This window comes from Charadrius vociferus, unplaced genomic scaffold (genome assembly GCF_000708025.1).
Source record: "Charadrius vociferus isolate BGI_N301 unplaced genomic scaffold, ASM70802v2 scaffold245, whole genome shotgun sequence".
Lineage (NCBI taxonomy): Eukaryota > Metazoa > Chordata > Aves > Charadriiformes > Charadriidae > Charadrius > Charadrius vociferus.
Window position 1 is genome coordinate 237,017 of NW_009648533.1, and position 20,245 is coordinate 257,261.

Genomic DNA, 20,245 nt, shown 5'->3' on the forward strand with positions numbered 1-20,245 from the left:
CATTTACCACACAGCAAATACCTTGAAGGATCAAAAGTTAGGCTGTAGCACAGATTGCTTAAAAGCACAGAGCTGGTTCTGTTGCTTCAGTGCTGCCAGTGGTTTTCTTTCTGGGCAGCACTCACCAGATTTCTGCAGAAATGGCCCCGGTGCTTACTGGTCATCTGCAAGTCACGTCGGTGCTTGTTCTGCTCCTGTCCATGCTCAGTTTGGCTGCTGGTGGGAAGCTGCTGGTGGTGCCGGTGGATGGGAGTCATTGGCTCAGCATGCGGGAAGTGTTGGACAGTCTCAGGCAGAAGGGGCATGAAATAGTCGTCGTTGCACCTGAAATCAGTTTGTATATAAAGCCAACAAAGAATTTTGCTATGAAAATGTACCCAGTCCCTTTCACACAGGAAGAGATGGATGGGAATTTCCAGGCATTTTTACAAGATGTACTTGAGGAAGGATCTTTTCTGGAAAGATTCCTTAAAGTATACCGAAGTATGAAAAAAGTGTCTGATTTGGCAATCTCCAGCTGTGCACACTTACTGCATAACAAAGAGCTTGTCAGATATCTTGAGGAGAGTAAGTTTGATGCTATCCTTACAGACCCTGTACTACCCTGTGGGCAGATACTGGCTGAGCATCTTTCAATCCCTTCAGTGTTTTTTTTACGAGGAATACCGTGTGGTTTAGATTTTGAAGCCACTCAATGTCCCAATCCCCCTTCCTATGTGCCCAGGATATTTACAGCGCATACAGACCGCATGAACTTTTTCCAGCGGGTGAAGAATCTCATCTTTGACATCCCAAATTATTTCCTGTGTGATTTTGTCTTTCAACCATATGCAAAACTGGCTTCTGAGTTCCTCCAGCGGGACGTGACTGTGCCGGATCTCTTACACCAGGCCTCCATTTGGCTCATGAGGTTAGATTTTGTGTTAGATTATCCAAGACCTTTGATGCCCAATATCATTGTAATCGGAGGTGTAAACTGTGCTCACAAGAAGCTACCTCAGGTGGGTCATGCTCTGTTTTTAATTCATGCTCTATTAGACTTCTGTATTCACAAGGGTGGACTTTAGTATTGCAGATAGGAATCAAGTTCCCATTTTGGGTGAGTTAGGCAAATGTTCGTGAAAGAAGTTATTTTTTTCTTCCTCTCTTCCTCACTTTCCATTTTCGGTGTAGGTAGTTGTATCTTTTCTCTTATAAAGTATGCTCAGTTGTGTCCTTTTTCATTATGTGTATTTGAGGCTGTTTTATGTGGGGTTGGGTAACTTGGTACTCTCTCTTGTAGTGAGTGATGGAAAGTCTGGAAGGCAAGTCTGGGAGGCTCTCAAAGCCTTGCAGTTAGGTATAATCCATATAACTTTGTAAATGTTTGTAGTAGGGTCTGGTACTTACAGAGAAATGCATGTCAGGCATCTGTCCTGGGGCACCCTTGCTGCCTTACCACTTCTTTCTTTGTCAATGAATTTGTCTGCTCCTTTGCATGGGTATTTTCAAAGCTGGAATCAGCGGGAATGTTACAGGTTGTGTACTCTCAGGCTAAGAAGCACCATCTCTGAGTACAGACGGATCTCAGAAGATTTCGTCTTGGTGATGGCTATGTGAGATTTGAGACAAAAATCAGTCTCAATGAGCCTGAAGGGGCTATGCTGGCTTGCAGATCCTGCTCGAGGCAATAGAGCTGCCAAAGCTTTTCTAATAGAAACAGATGGGGCTTATCTGGTGCATCTACCACATTTACCACCTGCCCATATGGACTGCAGAACTCTAGTGCTTGTTATCCAGCCTTTTATCAAATCAGTGATTATCCATTTACCACACAGCAAATACCTTGAAGGATCAAAAGTTAGGCTGTAGCACAGAGTGCTTAAAAGCATAGTGACGGTGGTGTTGCTTCAGTGCTGCCAGTGGTTTTCTTTCTGGGCAGCACTCACCAGATTTCTGCAAAAATGGCCCTGGTGCTTAGTGCTGATCCACAAGTCATGGTGACGCTGGTTCTGCTCCTGTCATTGGTATGGACAAGAATTTTTTTTCTCTCAGCCTTGAGTCCCAGTTGCGCCAGGATTCCCTCTTTTCCAGCGTTTTCCCAGGATGGAGAAGCCTGTTACAAAACCCAGTGAATAGAATCCCCTGGCCCAGAATGTGTCAGGCAGTGGAGCTGCTCATCCCAAAGGGACATGAAAAGCTTGATCTTCATTCCTCAGCCATTTTTTTTCTGTTAAGACGGCTTTCCTGTGGTTTGGAATATGGTAGACTCAAAAAAATACATTAGTGTGGAAGGTGCCCTTGATCACTAGGGTGCTTGATGTGCAGATGGATATAGTCACAGCTTAGCAGTGTATCTTGTAAATTCTATCAGATTTGGCAATGCGCATATTTTCAGTTATTCCTTTTTTTGACTGAAGAAATGTTACCTTGTTTTATATATCCTAGGCCAGTAATGCTCCTCAGGGGAAGCACCAGCATTGCTATGTCATAGAATCATAGTATGTTTTGGTTTGGAAGGGATCTTAAAGATCATCTAGTTCCAACCCCCCTGCCATGGGCAAGGACATCTCCCACTAGACCAGGATGCTCAAAGCCCCGCAGCCCTGTCCACCTGGCCTTGAACACCTCCAGGGATTGTGTGATGTCATTGTAATATAAATGCTTTTAACTTCTTGTCAACAAGAACTGACAAGAGCTTATCTGCGCACACTCAGCACAGTTTGGTTGAGAAGGTGCCACTTTCTTCCCTAATCTCAAACCACTGCAGGGCTTATTCTCTCCTAGGCCCGTTGCCCTGCACCAGCAGATGCTTAATGGTGCTGCTAGATGGGATTCAGTGGCTCCATGTGCTTTGCAGATGACTGCAGGCAGAAGTAGTGTGAAATAGCTGGCCCTGCATCTGGAAGACCAGGTCTCCCACTAAATGTCAGGAAGAAATGGAAAGAAATAGACCCAGAGCTGATCCCAAAGGAAGATGTGGATGGAACTTCCCCATCTACGAGGTCTCAGAGGAGAAAATCATTCTAGAAGGGGTCTTACCAGGCTGAGGAGGGAACAACCCTATCCTCACACTCCACCAGCATTCATGGTGGGGATGGGCACAGTCATTATATAACAAAAAAGCACACATTCTGTACCAGCCTCAAGGGGTTATTGTGAGTCCAGCTCTTCAGGCTGTCACACATCTCATGGGGAAACTTCATCAAAATGCTCATTCATTTGTGCCTTTGCAGGAACTTGTAGTACTTTCTTGATGCTTAACATATAATTTTTGTCACACTTACATCTTCATCAGTCTTCCCACTCCAGAAACAAACTTAAACAGCTCTTCCACATCTGCTATGGGTCCATAAACCTCCTAGAGATGAGTCTTCAAAAAGATGGCCAGGAGAGGGGGTCGGGCAGGTTTTGCTCAGGGGGAAGGGAGCAAGCTCTGCTAGGTTGAATAGTGATGTGGATGTGACACATCTGCACCTGCAAAAGGTTCAACCAAGCTATGAGAAATGCAGTCCCAAACAGAACCACACCTGCCTCCTTCCTGGGATGCTCTTTACTGTTCCTCTAATAAAAAAGATGGGTGTTATCCGGTGCCTCTAACACACACCACCAGCCTGTGGACTTGGCTGAACTTAGTACTTGTTATGTAGTCTTTTATCAAATGAATGATTATCCATTTACCACACAGCAAATACCTTGGAGGATCAAAAGTTAGGCTGTAGCACAGATTGCTTAAAAGCACAGAGCTGGTTCTGTTGCTTCAGTGCTGCCAGTGGTTTTCTTTCTGGGCAGCACTCACCAGATTTCTGCAGAAATGGCCCCGGTGCTTAGTGGTCATCTGCAAGTCACGTCGGTGCTTGTTCTGCTCCTGTCCATGCTCAGTTTGGCTGCTGGTGGGAAGCTGCTGGTGGTGCCGGTGGATGGGAGTCATTGGCTCAGCATGCGGGAAGTGTTGGACAGTCTCAGGCAGAAGGGGCATGAAATAGTCGTCGTTGCACCTGAAATCAGTTTGTATATAAAGCCAACAAAGAATTTTGCTATGAAAATGTACCCAGTCCCTTTCACACAGGAAGAGATGGATCGCACTTTCTGGAGAAATAGCCAGAATGTATTTGAAGAAGGATCTTTTCTGGAAAGAATTGTTAAAACATATGAAGTAGTGAAAAATACATCTGCCATGTTCCTGTCTACCTGTACACACTTACTGCATAACAAAGAGCTTGTCAGATATCTTGAGGAGAGTAAGTTTGATGCTGTCTTTACAGATCCAATGCTACCCTGTGGGCAGATACTGGCTGAGCATCTTTCGGTCCCTTCAGTGTTTTTTTTGCAGCAAATACCATGTGGCTTAGAATTTGAAGCCACTCAATGTCCCAATCCCCCTTCCTATGTGCCGAGGGTATTTACAGATCTTACAGACCGCATGAACTTTTTCCAGCGGGTGAAGAATCTCATCTTTGACATCCCAAATTATTTCCTGTGTGATTTTGTCTTTCAACCATATGCAAAACTGGCTTCTGAGTTCCTCCAGCGGGACGTGACTGTGCCGGATCTCTTACGCCAGGCCTCCATTTGGCTCATGAAGCTAGACTTTGTTTTACACTATCCAAGACCATTGATGCCTAACATGATTATGATTAGTGGAGTAAACTGTGCTCAGAAGAAGCTAACTAAGGTGGGTTTTACTCTGATTTTTTCTTGTTATTCTTGCAGGCTTTTACATACTCTGAAAAGCTGTACAACAGCTTTTATTAGAAAGGTCTTTTTCTGTGGGTAAATGGATTTCAAACTGCTTTTGCTTTGCAAAGAAGTGCCAGTATTCCTTTCAATGAATACAGTTGTATATCACAGTATAAAAATGGAGAAAGTGCTGTAAATTAATTTGCTCTGGGAAGCTACCCATTGTCATGTGCCTCTGCTCAAAGCCAGCTTTGACACTAGAACAGGTTGCTCAGGCCCTCTTTGCTCAGGGCTGTTGATGTGGTGCAAGTCAGACTTGCATTTGAGGAGACCTTTGCTCATCCTGTGGTCCACCTTGTCATTGCTGATTTCCTCTGCTTTCCTGTCTTATTTTTTTTTTTAAGAAGGATTCTCTATGTTTTGAATTGTCATAGACTTAGAAAATACTTAGGTTGGAAGGTCATTTGCAGGCCTCTCAGCCAACTTCCTTGTTCAAGCAGGTCCAGTTAGTTCAGGTTGTTCCATTCTATGTCTTGTCAAGTATTGCATATTGCCTATGACCTTTATAGTGAAAACCCTTTATTATATCCAATTTGTTATTATATCCAATTTGAATTTTCCATGTTGCAGCTTGTGTCTGTTGCCTCTTGTCCTGTCACTGTGAATCTCTTGGAAGAGTACAGCTTTTTCTTCTCTTTGCCCTTTCATTAAGGTTGTTAAAGACAGCAATAAATCTCCTATTAGTATTCACTTCTGAATCCTGAGCAAGATCATCTTTCTCAGCCCCTTGTCATGGTGCCCTGCTCCTAACCATCTTCTTGGCTTTTGCTGAACTTGCTCCAGCACATCAATTAATGTCTTTCTTGCACTGGAGAGCCCCAGACTGGGTACAGGTCTTCAGATGTCTCCTAAGTGCTGAACAGAAGGGAAGGATCACCTCTCTCAGTCTGCTGGCTGCAGTCATACTCTATAGCCCAGGATGCTGTTGCCTCTGTGGCTGCAAGGGTACACTGCTGAATCATATTCAACCTTTTGTCCACAAAGACCCTGGGTCATTTTCTACAGAGCTGCTGTCTGTCCAGCTGGAGCACAGCCTGTCCTGTGGCATGGAGTTATCCCATCCCAGCGGCAGAACTTTGCTTTTGCCTTTGCTGACCTCGTGTTGGCCCATTTGTCCAGCTTGTGGCATTCTTTTTCCATATCCCAGAGCAGTGATGCTCCTTATTTAAAGTATCAAGTGGCATCATAAAAATAAAGTATAAGTTAGGTTACTTTATTTCAGATTTTTCTTTAATGTATATTCCAATATATTTTGGGATTTGCAGAGTAACATCATAACTTTTGTTTTTAGAAATAACTCTTCCCGTTAAGTAAGTTTTTCAGATACTGACTTTGCAAATTGGTAAAATAGGGCTTAATTTTGAGAAACAGCTGAATCTCACACAGTAAAAATGAAGCATTTTTAAGAGGATTTGAACTGGGTACTCAGTCTAGAAAAACAGAGATGGAACAACCTGTACAGCTAAACCTATGAAAAGAACTATGACAGAGGATTCGTGACAGAAGTCTATAAAATCCTGAAAAGAGTAGCGAAGGTAAAAGGAGAAATGATAGGCAGTTTCTCCCAATGCTTGACCTATGACTAACACTGAAATGAGGTGGCAGGAAGCTTAAAGCAAATAAAAGGCAGTACTTTTTCACACCGTGCTCACACACACACACACAAACATGCAAATCTGCCTCTTAACACCATCAGTTTGTGGTTTTTTTTAGACAAAACCTATGAATTTAAAAAGGATTTGGGTGGTTAATAAGAGTCTCATGGTTTAGGCGATTCCTGCCCCCACCCCTGGCAGCTCCCCAGCTATACACTGAGCATGACATCACATGGTATGGAATACCTCTTTGGCTAGTTTGGGCCAGCCGTCCAGTCCCAGCTGTGTCCCATCCCAGCTTCTTGGGAAAAGGAACCCTGTCCCCGCTGGAGCCAGGACAAAGAGGTACTGGCTGCCAGGCTTTGTAGACTTACAAAAGAGGTAATCATGGATTCCCCTAACTGGGGATATTCGCTGCACTGTTTCCAGCATACAGCCTTGGCACTCAACTCTCTACTTTAGCTTTACTTTCTCTTGATAGATGCCTCTTTTCACCCTTGCCTTTGGAATGGGCTGAACTTGAGGACTTCATTTGGTCTCTGGACTCATATACATGTGAAAGGGTGTTTGTGTGTTGCTCGAAATCCGGTGGCACAACTTCTAAACTCTTATTAACGTGCCTTTAGCCTTAAGGATTGGGTTTGGGATTTTTTTACCTCTTTTGCTTTATAGCATTTTTTAGTGGTGTTACACAGATAATACACATTTGGCTGAAATGTTAGCAGAAGACTACATGGAAATGACTATATATCAAATAGGAGATTTGAGAGCCCGTTATATGTTAGCATAGGGTAACAATATCTCTGCAACTCCGGCTTGTCTACTTGAGTGTCTACTGCCACCTTAAGGCATATGGAATGCTCCATCGCCTTGTTATGTGAAATCTTTTCCTCTTTATTGCTGAAAGTGCACACATAGGTACTGCTGGTAACTCTCTGGCATATGATAATACCTTCTGTCCATCTCCTTTAGTTTTGGGCCTTTTAGTATCACCTCAATGTTCCAGCTAGAGGGAAAGTTTTGCTTTAACAAGCTGCAGAATGGGACTGTATCGATGTCTGAAACTCCTTCCTGTTTAATGCAGTTGCCTTAGACATTGCAGTCCTCTTTGCGTAGAAAATGGATTATGAGAATCACTTTTTTTTAACATGCCACATGGAGAGCCTCCTATCAAAATAAACTTTTTAGGATGCACTTAGTATTAGCCTTGAAATGTGCTTATGGAACCCAGGTACCTTTGGCAAAGGTAGACATTTCATGAACCAGATTTCCCATCACTTCTACCTACTCCAAGACAACTCTTCCAGTCTGCTGCACACCGTGAAGAAACTGTTCAGAGCTCTCTCTGATCAAGTGTGCTTGGTTGGGGAGTCTAAAACAGCCTCCTTTCTCCAGCCAGCAATTGTACTTGTGCAGCTACCATTGCTGTGTCTTTTTTTGCTTTTTCAAACTTGCAAACTTTTGGCATTCACCTTTTCCCTTTCCATGAAACATGCCTTAATGGCAGATGAGAACTGCTTGGTAAGGCACTTCTTTTAAGCACAAACTGTGGATATTTGCTTTTCTAGGTTTATCTTGAAAGTGTTCATGTGCCTTTGCGTGTTCTCCCTGCCTAAGGATTCTGCTTTGTTTATAGGTGCCTATTTCATTCACCTATCTACCCATTGGGTTTACATTGCAGCAGCTTCAATCCAGGTTCTCAAGAATAATTAGGCACTTAAATCCCATTCAAATCAACCTGATTTGCATACCTAAATCCTAAATCCTTGGAGTGGGACTTACTTCCACATCAGATCATGTCAGCCATGCTGTTATACAGGCAAACTTTCAAAACCTCAGAGGTATAAAGCCTTTTCCAAATGTTCAGTCCAAATCTCCTAAACTGCTGTTTGTGGGGCTGATTATATTATTTATTGCTACCCAGAAACAAAACTGGCTCCATCGTCATTGTTACTCCCTATCGAGTAGCTATAGTCTACTGCTGAGTGTTACAGAGAACAGGACTTCCAAAATGGATTTTTTTGCCTTAAAATCTTATCACAGGGCATGCAGAAGCAGCTCAAAAACACTGTTCTCCCCTTCTTCTGGTAAGCACAGGACACAAGTGAGGACTTCCCATTGGCTCATACCACAGCCAAGTCTTGGTAACTTCTTTTGAAAAGTAGCTGTTCTTAAGAACTTTAAAAAGTGTTTGGCCTGTAGCCTCTCACCTACGAACTCTTATGGCCCCTCTTGAGCAAGGACAGGATATTCTGCTGCATCATTGCTTTCAAAAAGACATTTGGCCTCGAGCCACTCACCTCGAACTCTGATGGCCCTTCTTGAGCAAGAACTGCATATTCTGCTGCATCATTGTTTATATAAAAAGGTGCTTGGTTAATCTGTTACCCAAACTTTGGTGACACCACAGCTTGGCGTGCCAGCTCCTGCTTACCATGTAGAACATCGTGTGTGAACTCCAGCGACCTTTCTGAGCAAAGGTGTAAGAGAGAAAGTTGCAGGTTTAGGTCTTTCGGGTCAGCAGTGCAACATGCTGCTTGTATTATAAGCTCTCTGGAGAAGCTCAGTGGCCATGAAAGTTGATTTCCTGACTTGAATCTGGCACAGGACAGTCCCGTGCAGAGTGACTTACTTCAAACAGAAAAATCCCTCTACAAACAACTGCTACCTCTTCTAATCAATGACCCTGCTACTTGCCCTGAATTCTTCTGTAGCTTAAATGCATGGAAATTCTTCTTGCTTTAGGTCCCTTGATAGCACCCTTATCACCATTTAAAATGTGATCTTTGAACTCCAACAACCTGTCTTGGCAAATATTTTGTAGATATAAAGATGAAAGTCCATCAAGTTATAAATGTGGTACAACTATTTTTTGCTTTCATATGCTGCTTGGAAGAAGCAAGAAGGAACAGTACATTTCTTTTCCTGCCGACAGCCCCATGACAGTTATGTGGAGGTACCAGATATATGCTGGGCTTGCTATTTTTCTTTCTTTCTGGAGCTTGGCAGAAGGTGGGAAGCTCTTGGTCGTGCCTCAGGATGGAAGTCACTGGCTGAGCATGCGTGTGGTTCTAGAGAAACTCTGGGAGAGGGGGCATGAAATCGTTGCGGTGATTCCTGAAGCCACTTTGCTCATGAAAAGCTCACAATCTTTCACCATCAAAACATACTCTGTGCCTTACACGCAGGAGTTTGTGGATAGATACTACCATTCCATCGGTGAAAAAAGTTTTGATAACCCTTCCTTTCTAGAAAAATTCACAATTTTACTCAGCAATATATCAGAACTGACCAGCATATTCTCTTCTACTTGTCGGCATCTCTTATATGATGAAGAACTAATGAAGTACCTCCATGACAGCAAATTTGATGCCATTATGGTGGATCCTGTGTTGCCCTGTGGACCAATTGTTGCTGAGTATCTCTCTCTCCCTTCTGTGTACTTCATGCGTGGTCTTCCATGTACCTTAGACTACAAAGCCACACAGTGTCCCAGTCCTTTCTCTTACGTGCCGAGGACTTTCATGTACAGCTCAGATCACATGACATTTACGGAGCGTGTGAAGAACCTCCTGGCTGGGTTTTCAGAGCATTTGTTTTGCTATCTGTTTTATTTAAAATATGAGAACTTAGCATCTGAGTTTCTTCATAGAGAAGTAACAGTACTGGAACTATTTAGCAAAGCATCCATTTGGCTGATGAGATATGACTTTGTTTTTGAGTATCCACGCCCAATAATGCCAAATATGGTCTATATTGGAGGCATCAACTGTGAGCAGAAGAAGCAATTATCAAAGGTTTGTCATTGTTGATGGTGAGGGTATTATAGCATTTATTAGCGATTATGTAAGACTTGCCTTTCTAAGTGCTTCCTATAGTAGTATTTGTGCTTGAGCCAATACATGATCTAATACCAGGATAGCATGATTTGGAAGTGGGAATCTCACACTCTGAGATCACAGGACCTTAACTTTGTTGCAGTGCAAGCAGCTGAAGGGTTTCTCTCCAGGAGGGCTTAGGTGAAGTCGTCTAATCTATGCAACTGCCTAGGTACAGCTTAGCTTGTTGTAAGCATATCACCGTAATATCAGACAATCATGGCACATATGCTATATCTGGACAAATGACAAAATAATTATAGGTCATATGATTTAGTATCCCTAACAGTTGTGGGATACTGATTAATTGCAGGAGACATGCTTGGACTAAAAATGGAAACGTGGAACTATGTATATACCCAGACACTTAAAGTATGCAATAGAGATGGATAATGCGGATGAATACCCCAAAACCAGGGGTATGCAGTCAAAGGTGGTAGAGGGAGCTCTTTTGCAGCTGAGTTTGTGTAAGAAGCAATGTAAGATAGCATATAAGAGGATGACTGGAAAAAGAAGCCTTCAGGATTGTAATTATCTACCTTCCCTCCCTAGCTTGTTTAAATCTCCCTAAGTGGGCTGTGCAAATAGTGCAGTTGTCCGTCATTTATTTTGTTTGTCAGACCGTGGTGGTGTTGCAACAACAGAAGTTATTGCTAAGCTTGCATCACTTTTGCTACTGTAGACTCAGGGCTTTCACTCTGATAACTGCTATGATATAGAAACAAATCTGAAGATAAAGCTTATCAACCAACTGTGTAGCATCAAATCTCTGTCATTCATTGCTCCTTGTTTAGACTTGGAGAGCACAAGGTAATCCAACTTTTGTTCCGAGCTTTGTGTCCAATCAGCTGAGCAGACTCAAGGCAGGGAGTTCATCATTAACTGGATATTAATAAGATAGAGATTGTTTTGTCAGGTGTTGCCTCCCATTCATAACTCTGCTTAGCCTTCCAGTGCGACACGCTGCCAATTGCCTGACGCTTCTCCCTCGAGTATTTGAATCCTCCAATGTTAATTCAAACATTCAACTTACCTTGCAGTGCCCAGTTACTTAAAGCCTTCACCGTGCACAGATGATAAACCCAACCTTTACCCACAGTTAAAAATTATCCTAATTTCTGCCCACAAACATACAGCCCGTTAAAAATTAAACGTGTACCTTAGTTAAGATTAAAGTGCAAAGTACCCCACAATTCATTCCTCGTCCCCTGCAACAGTTTTGCAGCTGTTTAGAACTTTGCTGACAGCACAAGGAAAATGACTTTGTCAAATCCAGGATTTAGTTCTCTCTCCTCCTGGTTTGTGTTTTTCATGCTCCTGTGGAACTTTTCTGAAGGTGGAAAGCTTTTGGTTGTACCTATCGATGGCAGCCACTGGCTTAGCATGCGCCCGGTTGTGGAGCGGCTCAGACAGAGGGGACATGAAATCGTGGTGGTTGCGCCAGAGATAAATTTGCGGATAGATTCGTCAGTGCATTATACCATGAAAACATACTCTGTGCCTTACACCAAGGAGTATGTGGAGGCGGAATTTAGAAAGCTGGGGCATAGCAGTTTCACACCTCAACCCTTCTTGGAAAAATTATCAAAAATGGCAAATATTACAACCATGTTCTTTGATTCCTGCAAACGTCTTCTGTCTAACAGAGAGCTGATCCAGTACCTTGAAGAAAGCAAATTTGATGCTGTCTTTATGGATCCTTTCTTTCCATGTGGACAGATAGTGGCCGAACACCTCTCCCTACCTTCTGTGTACCTCATACGGGGACTGCCGTGCAGCCTAGACTTCCACGCTACCCTCTGCCCAAATCCTCCCTCTTACGTTCCTAGGTTCTTCACTCGCTACACGGACCGCATGGTGTTCCTCCAGCGCATGGGCAATCTCATAGCTAGCCTGAGCAGTTCCCTGGCTTGCAGTTTTCTTTATTCACCATATGATCATTTGATCAAAGAATTCCTCCAGCAAGAGGCAACAGTGGTTGAACTGTTCAGCCACGCGTCTGTTTGGCTCCTGAAATACGACTTTGTGTTTGAGTACCCCAGGCCCCTAATGCCTAATATGGTCTTGATCGGAGGCATAAGCTGCACTCAGGAAAAAGCATTATCACAGGTCAGTTACCTTTTTTCCCCGTTTAGCTATGACTGCACTGTTTGCTCTCACCATGAGATGGAGCTCCTGGCAGTACAAATAACAGGAGAAAGCAAGCGGTGGAAGTGGCTGGGAAAGCACTTTGCATCTGTGCATCCCTTGTGCAATGAGAAGTTATTTTGTGGGAGGCCTCCAGATTCCCAGACAAGCATGCACGAAAAGCTGGGCTTTTCCAGGTTTTCCTCCGCTATTTTCTGGTTGCCTATTTCCAGACTCGGTGCTAGCTAGGGTAATGGAGCAGGCCAAATCATCCTAGTCCTCTGCCCTTGAGCAGAAGACTGTTTCTGCAGGAATTTCAGGGACTGTGGCAGACCTGAACAAAATCCCTACCCACTCCAGTGAAGCAGCAAGAGATATGCTTCTTCTGCATAAAACACTCTTCCAGATCTGGACTGCAATATTTTGCTTGAACTGTACCAGACTTCCCAAATATGGGATATCTGCCACTTTCTAGTAAGAAATTATCCTCTATTAGCACTCCTAGTGCCTTCTCTCATTTTTCAGTGAGCGTCCGCTGCAGGTATTTCGTAAATGTCATATGCAGTGCCCACCTATTGGTGGGCATATTTGAGCAGATGCTAGTTAAAAAGACTTCAGTAAAGTGACCCACCTATTCCCAAAGCAGGGCTGCAAAAAGTTTCATAATGGTAGTGGTGCTTCTGAGAGGAATGTCAGACCTTTGCAGATGAAAACATTTAAAAAACAGAGTAAAACTGATGTGACTGACTGGTCCTACAGAAAATCAGTGGGGCTAAATACACCCTGAAATAGCTGTATCTTTCCACTGCATCAGGTGCTGCAGGAAGCAAGTCAACTACTGGCCAAATAATTGTGTATCAAAAGCACATTTGTAATTTGGGGAGGATCTTGCAGTTCCCAGATGTCTGTGAGTTTATAAAGAACTGAGCCCTGAGTTCACGACCAGATATCTATGACGCCTTAATGGAGAGCGTGTCTTCAGAGAAATCTGATAAGGCAGAACCAATCCCTGAAATTAGAGTTACATTTCACCTTGTTTGCCCCCCAGGAGAGCAGCAGGTCTGCTGCTCAGGGTGCAGCTATTAACAAACCCTTGACGGCTCCTTCTGTTTGGGATCCAGTTGTATAGCACTCTGGTCAGCCACAAAAATACATAACGGAGTGTAAACTAAGAAGGTCAATCTTGGCTATCCCCTCAGACCGTAGTGATAACATTTCAACTGCTAGACTTACGGGAACATGTATTTAATTTTATTCCACTCATTTAACTCTGATGCCTGCAGCAATTCCCTCCAGTTTTGTCTTTCCTTCCCTGGCTTTACCAAATACTTTTCTATGGCATAAGATATTTGCTCCAGCCTTTGGCTGTTTTTAATCTTCATCATAGTGCTTTTGTTATTGGATTGCAGTGACAGATCCCCTAGTCCTTCTTTTATTTAAATCAAACAAACAACATGTAAAAAAAAACCGTGGAAACAGTTCCATATTATCATACTCAAAGCAGACTGAGTAAATCCAGATATTAGAAGATAGAACTATCTGCTGTCAGAACACTTTTCAAAATCTTAATTCTCTCTTGCAGCTGGATGGTCTGAAAAGAAGAGCATCAATTCTAAATCCAGAGCATCTGACTTGCAATAAATGTGAAAATAAACTACAATGTATTCCCCTAGGGATTGGTTGCCAGGAAAAGTCTGATGATGAATTGACGTCCTTAATTGGTACAGCATCTTTTCTATTGCACAGAAACCAATGTCTTTGAGCAGGCAGACATGACTGTTTTAAAGTAACTTTTTTTCCTGTCCATACTGAATCTTGGTTTGGGCTTCAATTCTGCAGACGCTCACACACCTCCATAACTTTGTTCAGCCACCTGTGCCCATTTTTTTTTGCTGGGACTCATTTTCACCTGATTTTCCTGAGCATAGTTTTCTTGTGTTGACTGTTCATTTTGTTCCCTTTCCAGGTAGTTTTTGGGGAACGTGACTTTTGGGAAGTTACAGCATCTGATGTGGAAGGGATTTTGACTGAGGATGTACTTTGTGTTGGCAGGAATTTGAAGTTGTTGTGAATGCCTCTGGAGAACATGGCATTGTTGTCTTCTCACTGGGCTCCATGGTCTCCGAGATTCCTATGAAGAAAGCCATAGAAATCGCAGATGCCTTGGGAACAGTCCCTCAAACGGTATGGTTTCCCTCTCTCCCTTCCGGCACAGCAATTCAACGCTATTTTCAAATACAGCATATGATTGCCTTTGGCTTTCAGTGTGCCTGGTCCTCCCTTCTTTCTCCTGCTCCCTGATGCCAGAAGAAACTATCACCCCAGCTGCTCTGCATGACAAAACAGGTTTTGTGCACCAGGGATGTTTTCAGCTGTACTTTTCAACCCCAGTGAGGAGCAGCAAGAGGCCAGCTGCTGAGAACTGACATTGTTTTTACTTCTCCTGAAAGGTTTTGTGGCGATACACGGGAGAACCCCCCCCCAACCTGCCGAAGAACGTAAAGCTTCTCAAATGGCTGCCACAGAATGATCTTCTAGGTAGGTCTGAGATACCTTGAGTGATACCAGCGTGTTTGTTTTAATCTGATACTGCTGTTGTAAGGCCCTATTAGCATAATCTGTGCTGACTCCCTGTATCACTGTGGGTCAGGGGATTTCCTCGCAGCCTTTGCTGTTTGAACCAGAGCTCATCTTTTAGAAACTTTTAGCAACTTCGAGGTTGCCAAATTATGCAACAACACTGTTTGGAAAGGTGTTCCAACACTTGACTACTCTTAGTGTCAAAAATGGAGGTCTTCATCTCTGACTAGCCAGTCTTAACACCCAGCCATGCGTTTTTCTCATGTTTTTGTCTACTGGACTGAAAAGAAAATTTAAGGTCCCCGAGTGAGCATTTCCAGACAGGTAATCGGGCTTTGCAAGCAGTAAAATTGTACGCGCTGTTGCCAGGAGTGCATTTGTTGGTTAGACAGTAGGGCTCAGCTGTGAGAGATCTGCAAAACCTCACTTGGCTCTGATTTCATCCTAAAATCTGAGAAGCTTTGGAGGATTATCCAAGGCTTTCCAGCGGTTACCTAAACCAAGACAGAGCTCTACAACCCACATTCGTTCAATTCCCTGCAATGTCCTGTTCTCTCCAGCCCTAAGTCTGTCCATAAGTAATGATGCATGCGACAGCCCAAAGTTCTTGATTTATACCTACCACTACCATTTTTGTGCAGGTTTTTCCCCAGGGATGTGTTACTGTGACTGAACAAACCAAATACCTGAGCAAGTCTTTCTTTCCTCCACAGCTCACCCTAAGACTCGTGCCTTTATTACCCACGGAGGCTCACATGGTGTTTACGAGGGCATATGCAATGCAGTGCCAATGGTACTAATGCCATTATTTGGAGACCAGATGGACAACGCCAAGCGAGTAGAGTCACGGGGAGCAGGACTGACACTGAATATACTTGAAATGACTTCGAAGGACATATCCAATGCCCTGAAAGCAGTTATTAATGATAAAAAGTCAGTAATAGAAACACAGCCTTTCTCCTCCTACTGTTGCATAACACCAACAATGTTAATCTGTTCTTATATGCCTTCTTGATATACAAAGCTACATCACTGAGAAGCTGATGCTTGCCCTGGGGTAATCTCATCCTGTCCCTATAACAGCGCTGTCCTTCTAAGTACCCGGGATCATAATAGGTGACAAGAACTGGCTGATCTGAGAGGATCCAGGTATCAGAGAAGGTGGGGTATAAGTGCAATGGCAGAAATGGAGTTTACAAAAGATGTGTCACCTGCTTAAAGCCAAATTTGCCAAGCAGCGATGTAGAGGGCTCTGACACAATGTGGTAGAAAAGGCAATTGGTGAAGGGAGATGCAGCAAACTGCTTTTGTTCCCCAAATCAGTGGTGACATGAGTCAGCGCGGAGCCTAAAAAGGTTGAAAGGCTCAGCTGCATGGCTGATTTTCTTTGCATGAGTGTCACCCAGAGATGCTGTCTGCACAGCAGTAGAAGGAAGGAGACGAGTGTCAGTGCCTCGGTATAGTCGAGGCTGTACTGTGTCAGAAAGCTTTGCCTTCCAGCTGGCAGGGTTTATTAAACATCGCTATTATCACTTATTTATTTTACAGACCAGTTTTCTTAGCCATTTTCCCCCCACTAGCACTCAAAAAGAGCTGTGTGAGCACAGTCAGCTGCTGCCTGGCTCAGCAAGGCTGGACAATTGCAGCCCAGAGCAGAAGAAATACGAACAGGTATACCGAGGCGGTACAGGGAACCATGCTAGACATCATAGTATTCATTGCAGTCAGCATGCCCAGGGTGTTTTAAGGCATCACAGTGAAGGGGAGCTTTGAGAGAAGGGGAGCCTCTTCCCCAGTCCTATTCTCTGTTGTCATTAGTGCCTCTAAGTCCTTGGCATCCTCTTCCCCATCATGTTTCTGAGAAATGGCACCTTATTGTCGTTGTTTCCTAGCCATCATTCTTATAGCAATACCACTACTGCTACTGCATCTTGTCCTGTAGCTGGACAGCTTTTCTACACCCAGTCTCGCATTTCAGCCAGATGCCTTCATCCTTCACTGCAGAGATTTTGGTGACAGCTCCAACAAAACTTCTCTGCTTCTTTTACTAATACCTTTTTTTCCTTTCTTTGTCATTGAAAACAGCACTTTTCTGGGCCCATAACTTTGCCATTAGCCTTCTCATGGGGTGGGGGGTGCTGGGAAACACCACCAGAGAAGCCCCTGGTGGGCCATCAGACAACTGACACTGCATCCTTGTTTTCTGGGGACTCAGTCTCAGCAGCACAAGTCATTGAAAACACCCAATGTCTTTTCTTGGCAGGTACAAAGAGAACATCAAGCGTCTCTCAGACCTTCACCTTGACAGACCCATCCACCCCCTGGACCTGGCTGTGCACTGGGTGGAGTTTGTAATGAGACACAAAGGGGCCCCACACCTGCGACCTGCTGCTCATGACCTGAACTGGATCCAGTACCACTCCCTAGACGTCATCGCCTTCCTCCTTGCTGTGGTGCTCCTCTCCCTCTTCATTTCTCTGAAGTACTGCTTGTTCTGCTGCCGCAGGTGCTGCTGTAAGAAGGGGAGAACAAGAAAGCCAACTAAATCAAAGTCCCACTAGGAAATGAAACCAGTCATGGGAGCAAAGGCCTCTGCTCCAGATCAGAAGGATCAGAGAACGTCTCAAATTTCACTAAAATTGCTGACTTTCAGTCAAGAAATAATAGTGTTCCTTTAAACTAGCACCATGGGACGGGTTGTTTCGGTGATATAATTTTTGCTTTTGATTAAGAATCAGTCATTACAAATAATTTGTATAGGAGTGCTTCGGTCACTTGGGAAGATGTTAGTGTGAAGACCAAGGCTTCTGGCTTACACCTCATGGTGTACAGAGGACTCATGGTGATATTTTTTTTAACCTCTGTATGCAGTGGAGATATATAGGAGCGTCTTAAGGCTTTGCTTCAATGGGTTTGGGAGAATCATTTACTCTAGTGTAAGACTGTCAGGTTTATCAAGCACTTTGAAATCTTTGTATAGCTATTGTTATAGAAGAGGCAAATGTGATACGCTGACAAGATGTGTCACATCAGCCAAGCTAGACGCACATCTTAAACGGGTTTTGTATGTAATTACAATACTCTGGACTCAATTAAGGTTTTGGCAGGGAAGTGGTTGTAAAGCCACTGGTGTCTCACCCAAGTTCCCCACGAGGCAGAGTGCTGTGTCTGGAGCTTACCTGTGAGGTGATGAGACCTTTGTAAGCAGTGCTTATAAAACCCAACTGATTTAGTCTTTGTAAGAGATGTTCAGCTAAAGACCCAAACCCCAGCCCTATAAATAAATCTCCAATAATAACAATAATGGCTCTTGTGTTTTCTAACTGATGCTTGTCAATCATGGAAAGAGAGATGGAGAAGGGAAAGATTTAATGCGCCATGGTGTGAAAGCCACCTCAATGCACAAAAGCCAGTTCTCAGCATTACTGTCATGGATGGAAGTATTTGAAAGAGTTATGATTCAGCAGTGATTCAAAATTTATTAATAATTTGAGATAAGTCAAGAGGTCGAATCTTAGCAGCAATTGATCAATAACTATTTTAAAAGTTTACAGAGTAACTTAACAAAATAACTAAACAGTGACTTAATTACAGATTAGAAGATGGCAGGATTCGTACTAACTTACTATAAAATATCCCAAATCAGTGCATGTACACATGAACAAAAGCACAGATATCAAATTATTGCATATGCATATAAGCGCATGCATACACACACACACACTGGTCTGTAACTGCAGACATCAAAGATCTAATATTGCACGACTCTAGTGAGCCGTTGGGTACCCCTTTTAACTCCTACGTGTGCAGGACAAATGGAAGAGCATCCACATCTATAAAACTAATCATAAACATGTAAGTGGAGAGGTGGATGAAAGAGAGGCTAGCCTATAGTTAAAATTTCCCTTTCAAGTTAGAGTAAATACTCACAATATATCGGCATTCCTCAAAGGGCAAAATTGAGGCTCGAGAAGGGTTGTTTTGCCCTGGCCTTCTAGTCCTCAAGGTGTCTGCCTGAGCAGTGTTTCAACTCAGGGGACGTACTGGCCGCAGCCCACTGCAATCCAGAAGTGCTCAAAGGGTCTTTACTAGAATTGCTTCTTATAGGATCCGAGATAATTGACTTTCATCAGGTACTTTTCCACTCCGGCCCAGCTCGGACAGTGGAGTATTTCAGTACTTTCCATGGTTACGTGAACCCAGGACTTGCCAGAACTTGTGGTCCTGGTACCCCCCTCTCTGTGGCCGTGATCCATATGCTGTCAGGAGTGATCAATTATAGTTATTATCTTCAAATGGTAGGAGCCATGGGGACCAGGCACACTATTGTGTTCTTGGTCTGTTGCTCTCTACCTTTTCTTTCTTTCATGTTAGACCATTGTGTTATGTTCTGGTCCAGTGTATTCTTATGTGGCCCAGGCAGGGAGGATGTCACACCCAGTACTGAGAGGCTGAAGGTGTATGGTGTATGGGGGGGCAGCCTGCACCACCACAATTACTGTCTCACTACTTGGTGACTCGGTGCTTGCTGAGTGGTTGCATCCTGAGGCTGCCAGTGCCCACTACTAGCTATAGAAAAAGTCAGAAAAGACCTTAAAAATAAGCTAATATTCAGGGCTCAAAACAGGCTGGGGCGTCATGATACATCATGGCAGACCTCTTTCGCACAGCAGTCCAGCAAAGTACCTGGTGCTGTTATTTTCTACTGCAGTTTGAAAAAACAGGTACTTCAGTGAAAGTTGTTAAGTTCAAGAAGGCAGTCCCTCTCCTCCTCAGCCTGTCCCCATTGCAGCGCCTGAGTCTCATGGACGTCCACTCCTCCTGCAAACTGTCCAGGACCGATGCCAACTGTTGCTTTTCATCCGCTTTTCCCTCCCCTTCTCCTGCACCCAGTAACCAGAAGAAAACCCTTCTTTGGGACATGCAGAGTGTCCCCACAGTGTGTAAGAGCTGACCTGCTTTTAAAATGCAGCTTTTGCAGCTCCACACGTTCCTGAAGTGACAGATCTGGCTGTCCCGGCTGGAGACAGGTGACAGCAGTGTGTCTGTGTAAAGTTATGCATTGCCTCTGGAAATGAGACCCAGTGAGACTTTGCAGTGCCCATCATGCCACCGACCACAGTGGTTTCAGTCATCTCTGGGCATCAGACTGGCTTCTAGCAGCTGTCTGATGCAAAAAACACTTAAAATGTCCTTACAGAGAAGTTCTCTGAGTACCCTGCTGTAAACGGGCTCTGGATCCAGCGAATTCCTCTGCATGGACAAGAGAGAAACCCCTTGATTTCAGATCAGACGAACAGAATTAAAAAAAAATAACAGATCGCAATTGCAGTTGGGTTTTTTTGT

General features: G+C 43.7%; 1 protein-coding gene across 3 annotated transcripts; it reads left to right on the forward strand.

The window, feature by feature from the left end:
• Window positions 1-140: 140 nt before the first annotated feature.
• Window positions 141-17,775, forward strand: LOC104287145 (UDP-glucuronosyltransferase 1-1-like). Of its 3 annotated transcripts, none has more exons than XM_009885813.1 (6): window positions 3,854-4,563; window positions 10,018-10,111; window positions 14,372-14,503; window positions 14,770-14,857; window positions 15,613-15,832; window positions 17,163-17,775. In XM_009885813.1, exons 1-6 carry the CDS (start codon window positions 3,854-3,856, stop codon window positions 17,458-17,460), a joined length of 1,542 nt encoding a protein of 513 aa, XP_009884115.1. In that variant the 3' UTR covers window positions 17,461-17,775. The 3 variants fall into 3 exon arrangements, with proteins under 3 accessions (XP_009884113.1, XP_009884115.1, XP_009884114.1); XM_009885812.1 differs by having other exon boundaries at window positions 3,854-4,224; window positions 9,676-10,111; XM_009885811.1 differs by lacking the exons at window positions 3,854-4,563; window positions 10,018-10,111 and adding an exon at window positions 141-1,001.
• Window positions 17,776-20,245: the final 2,470 nt, after the last annotated feature.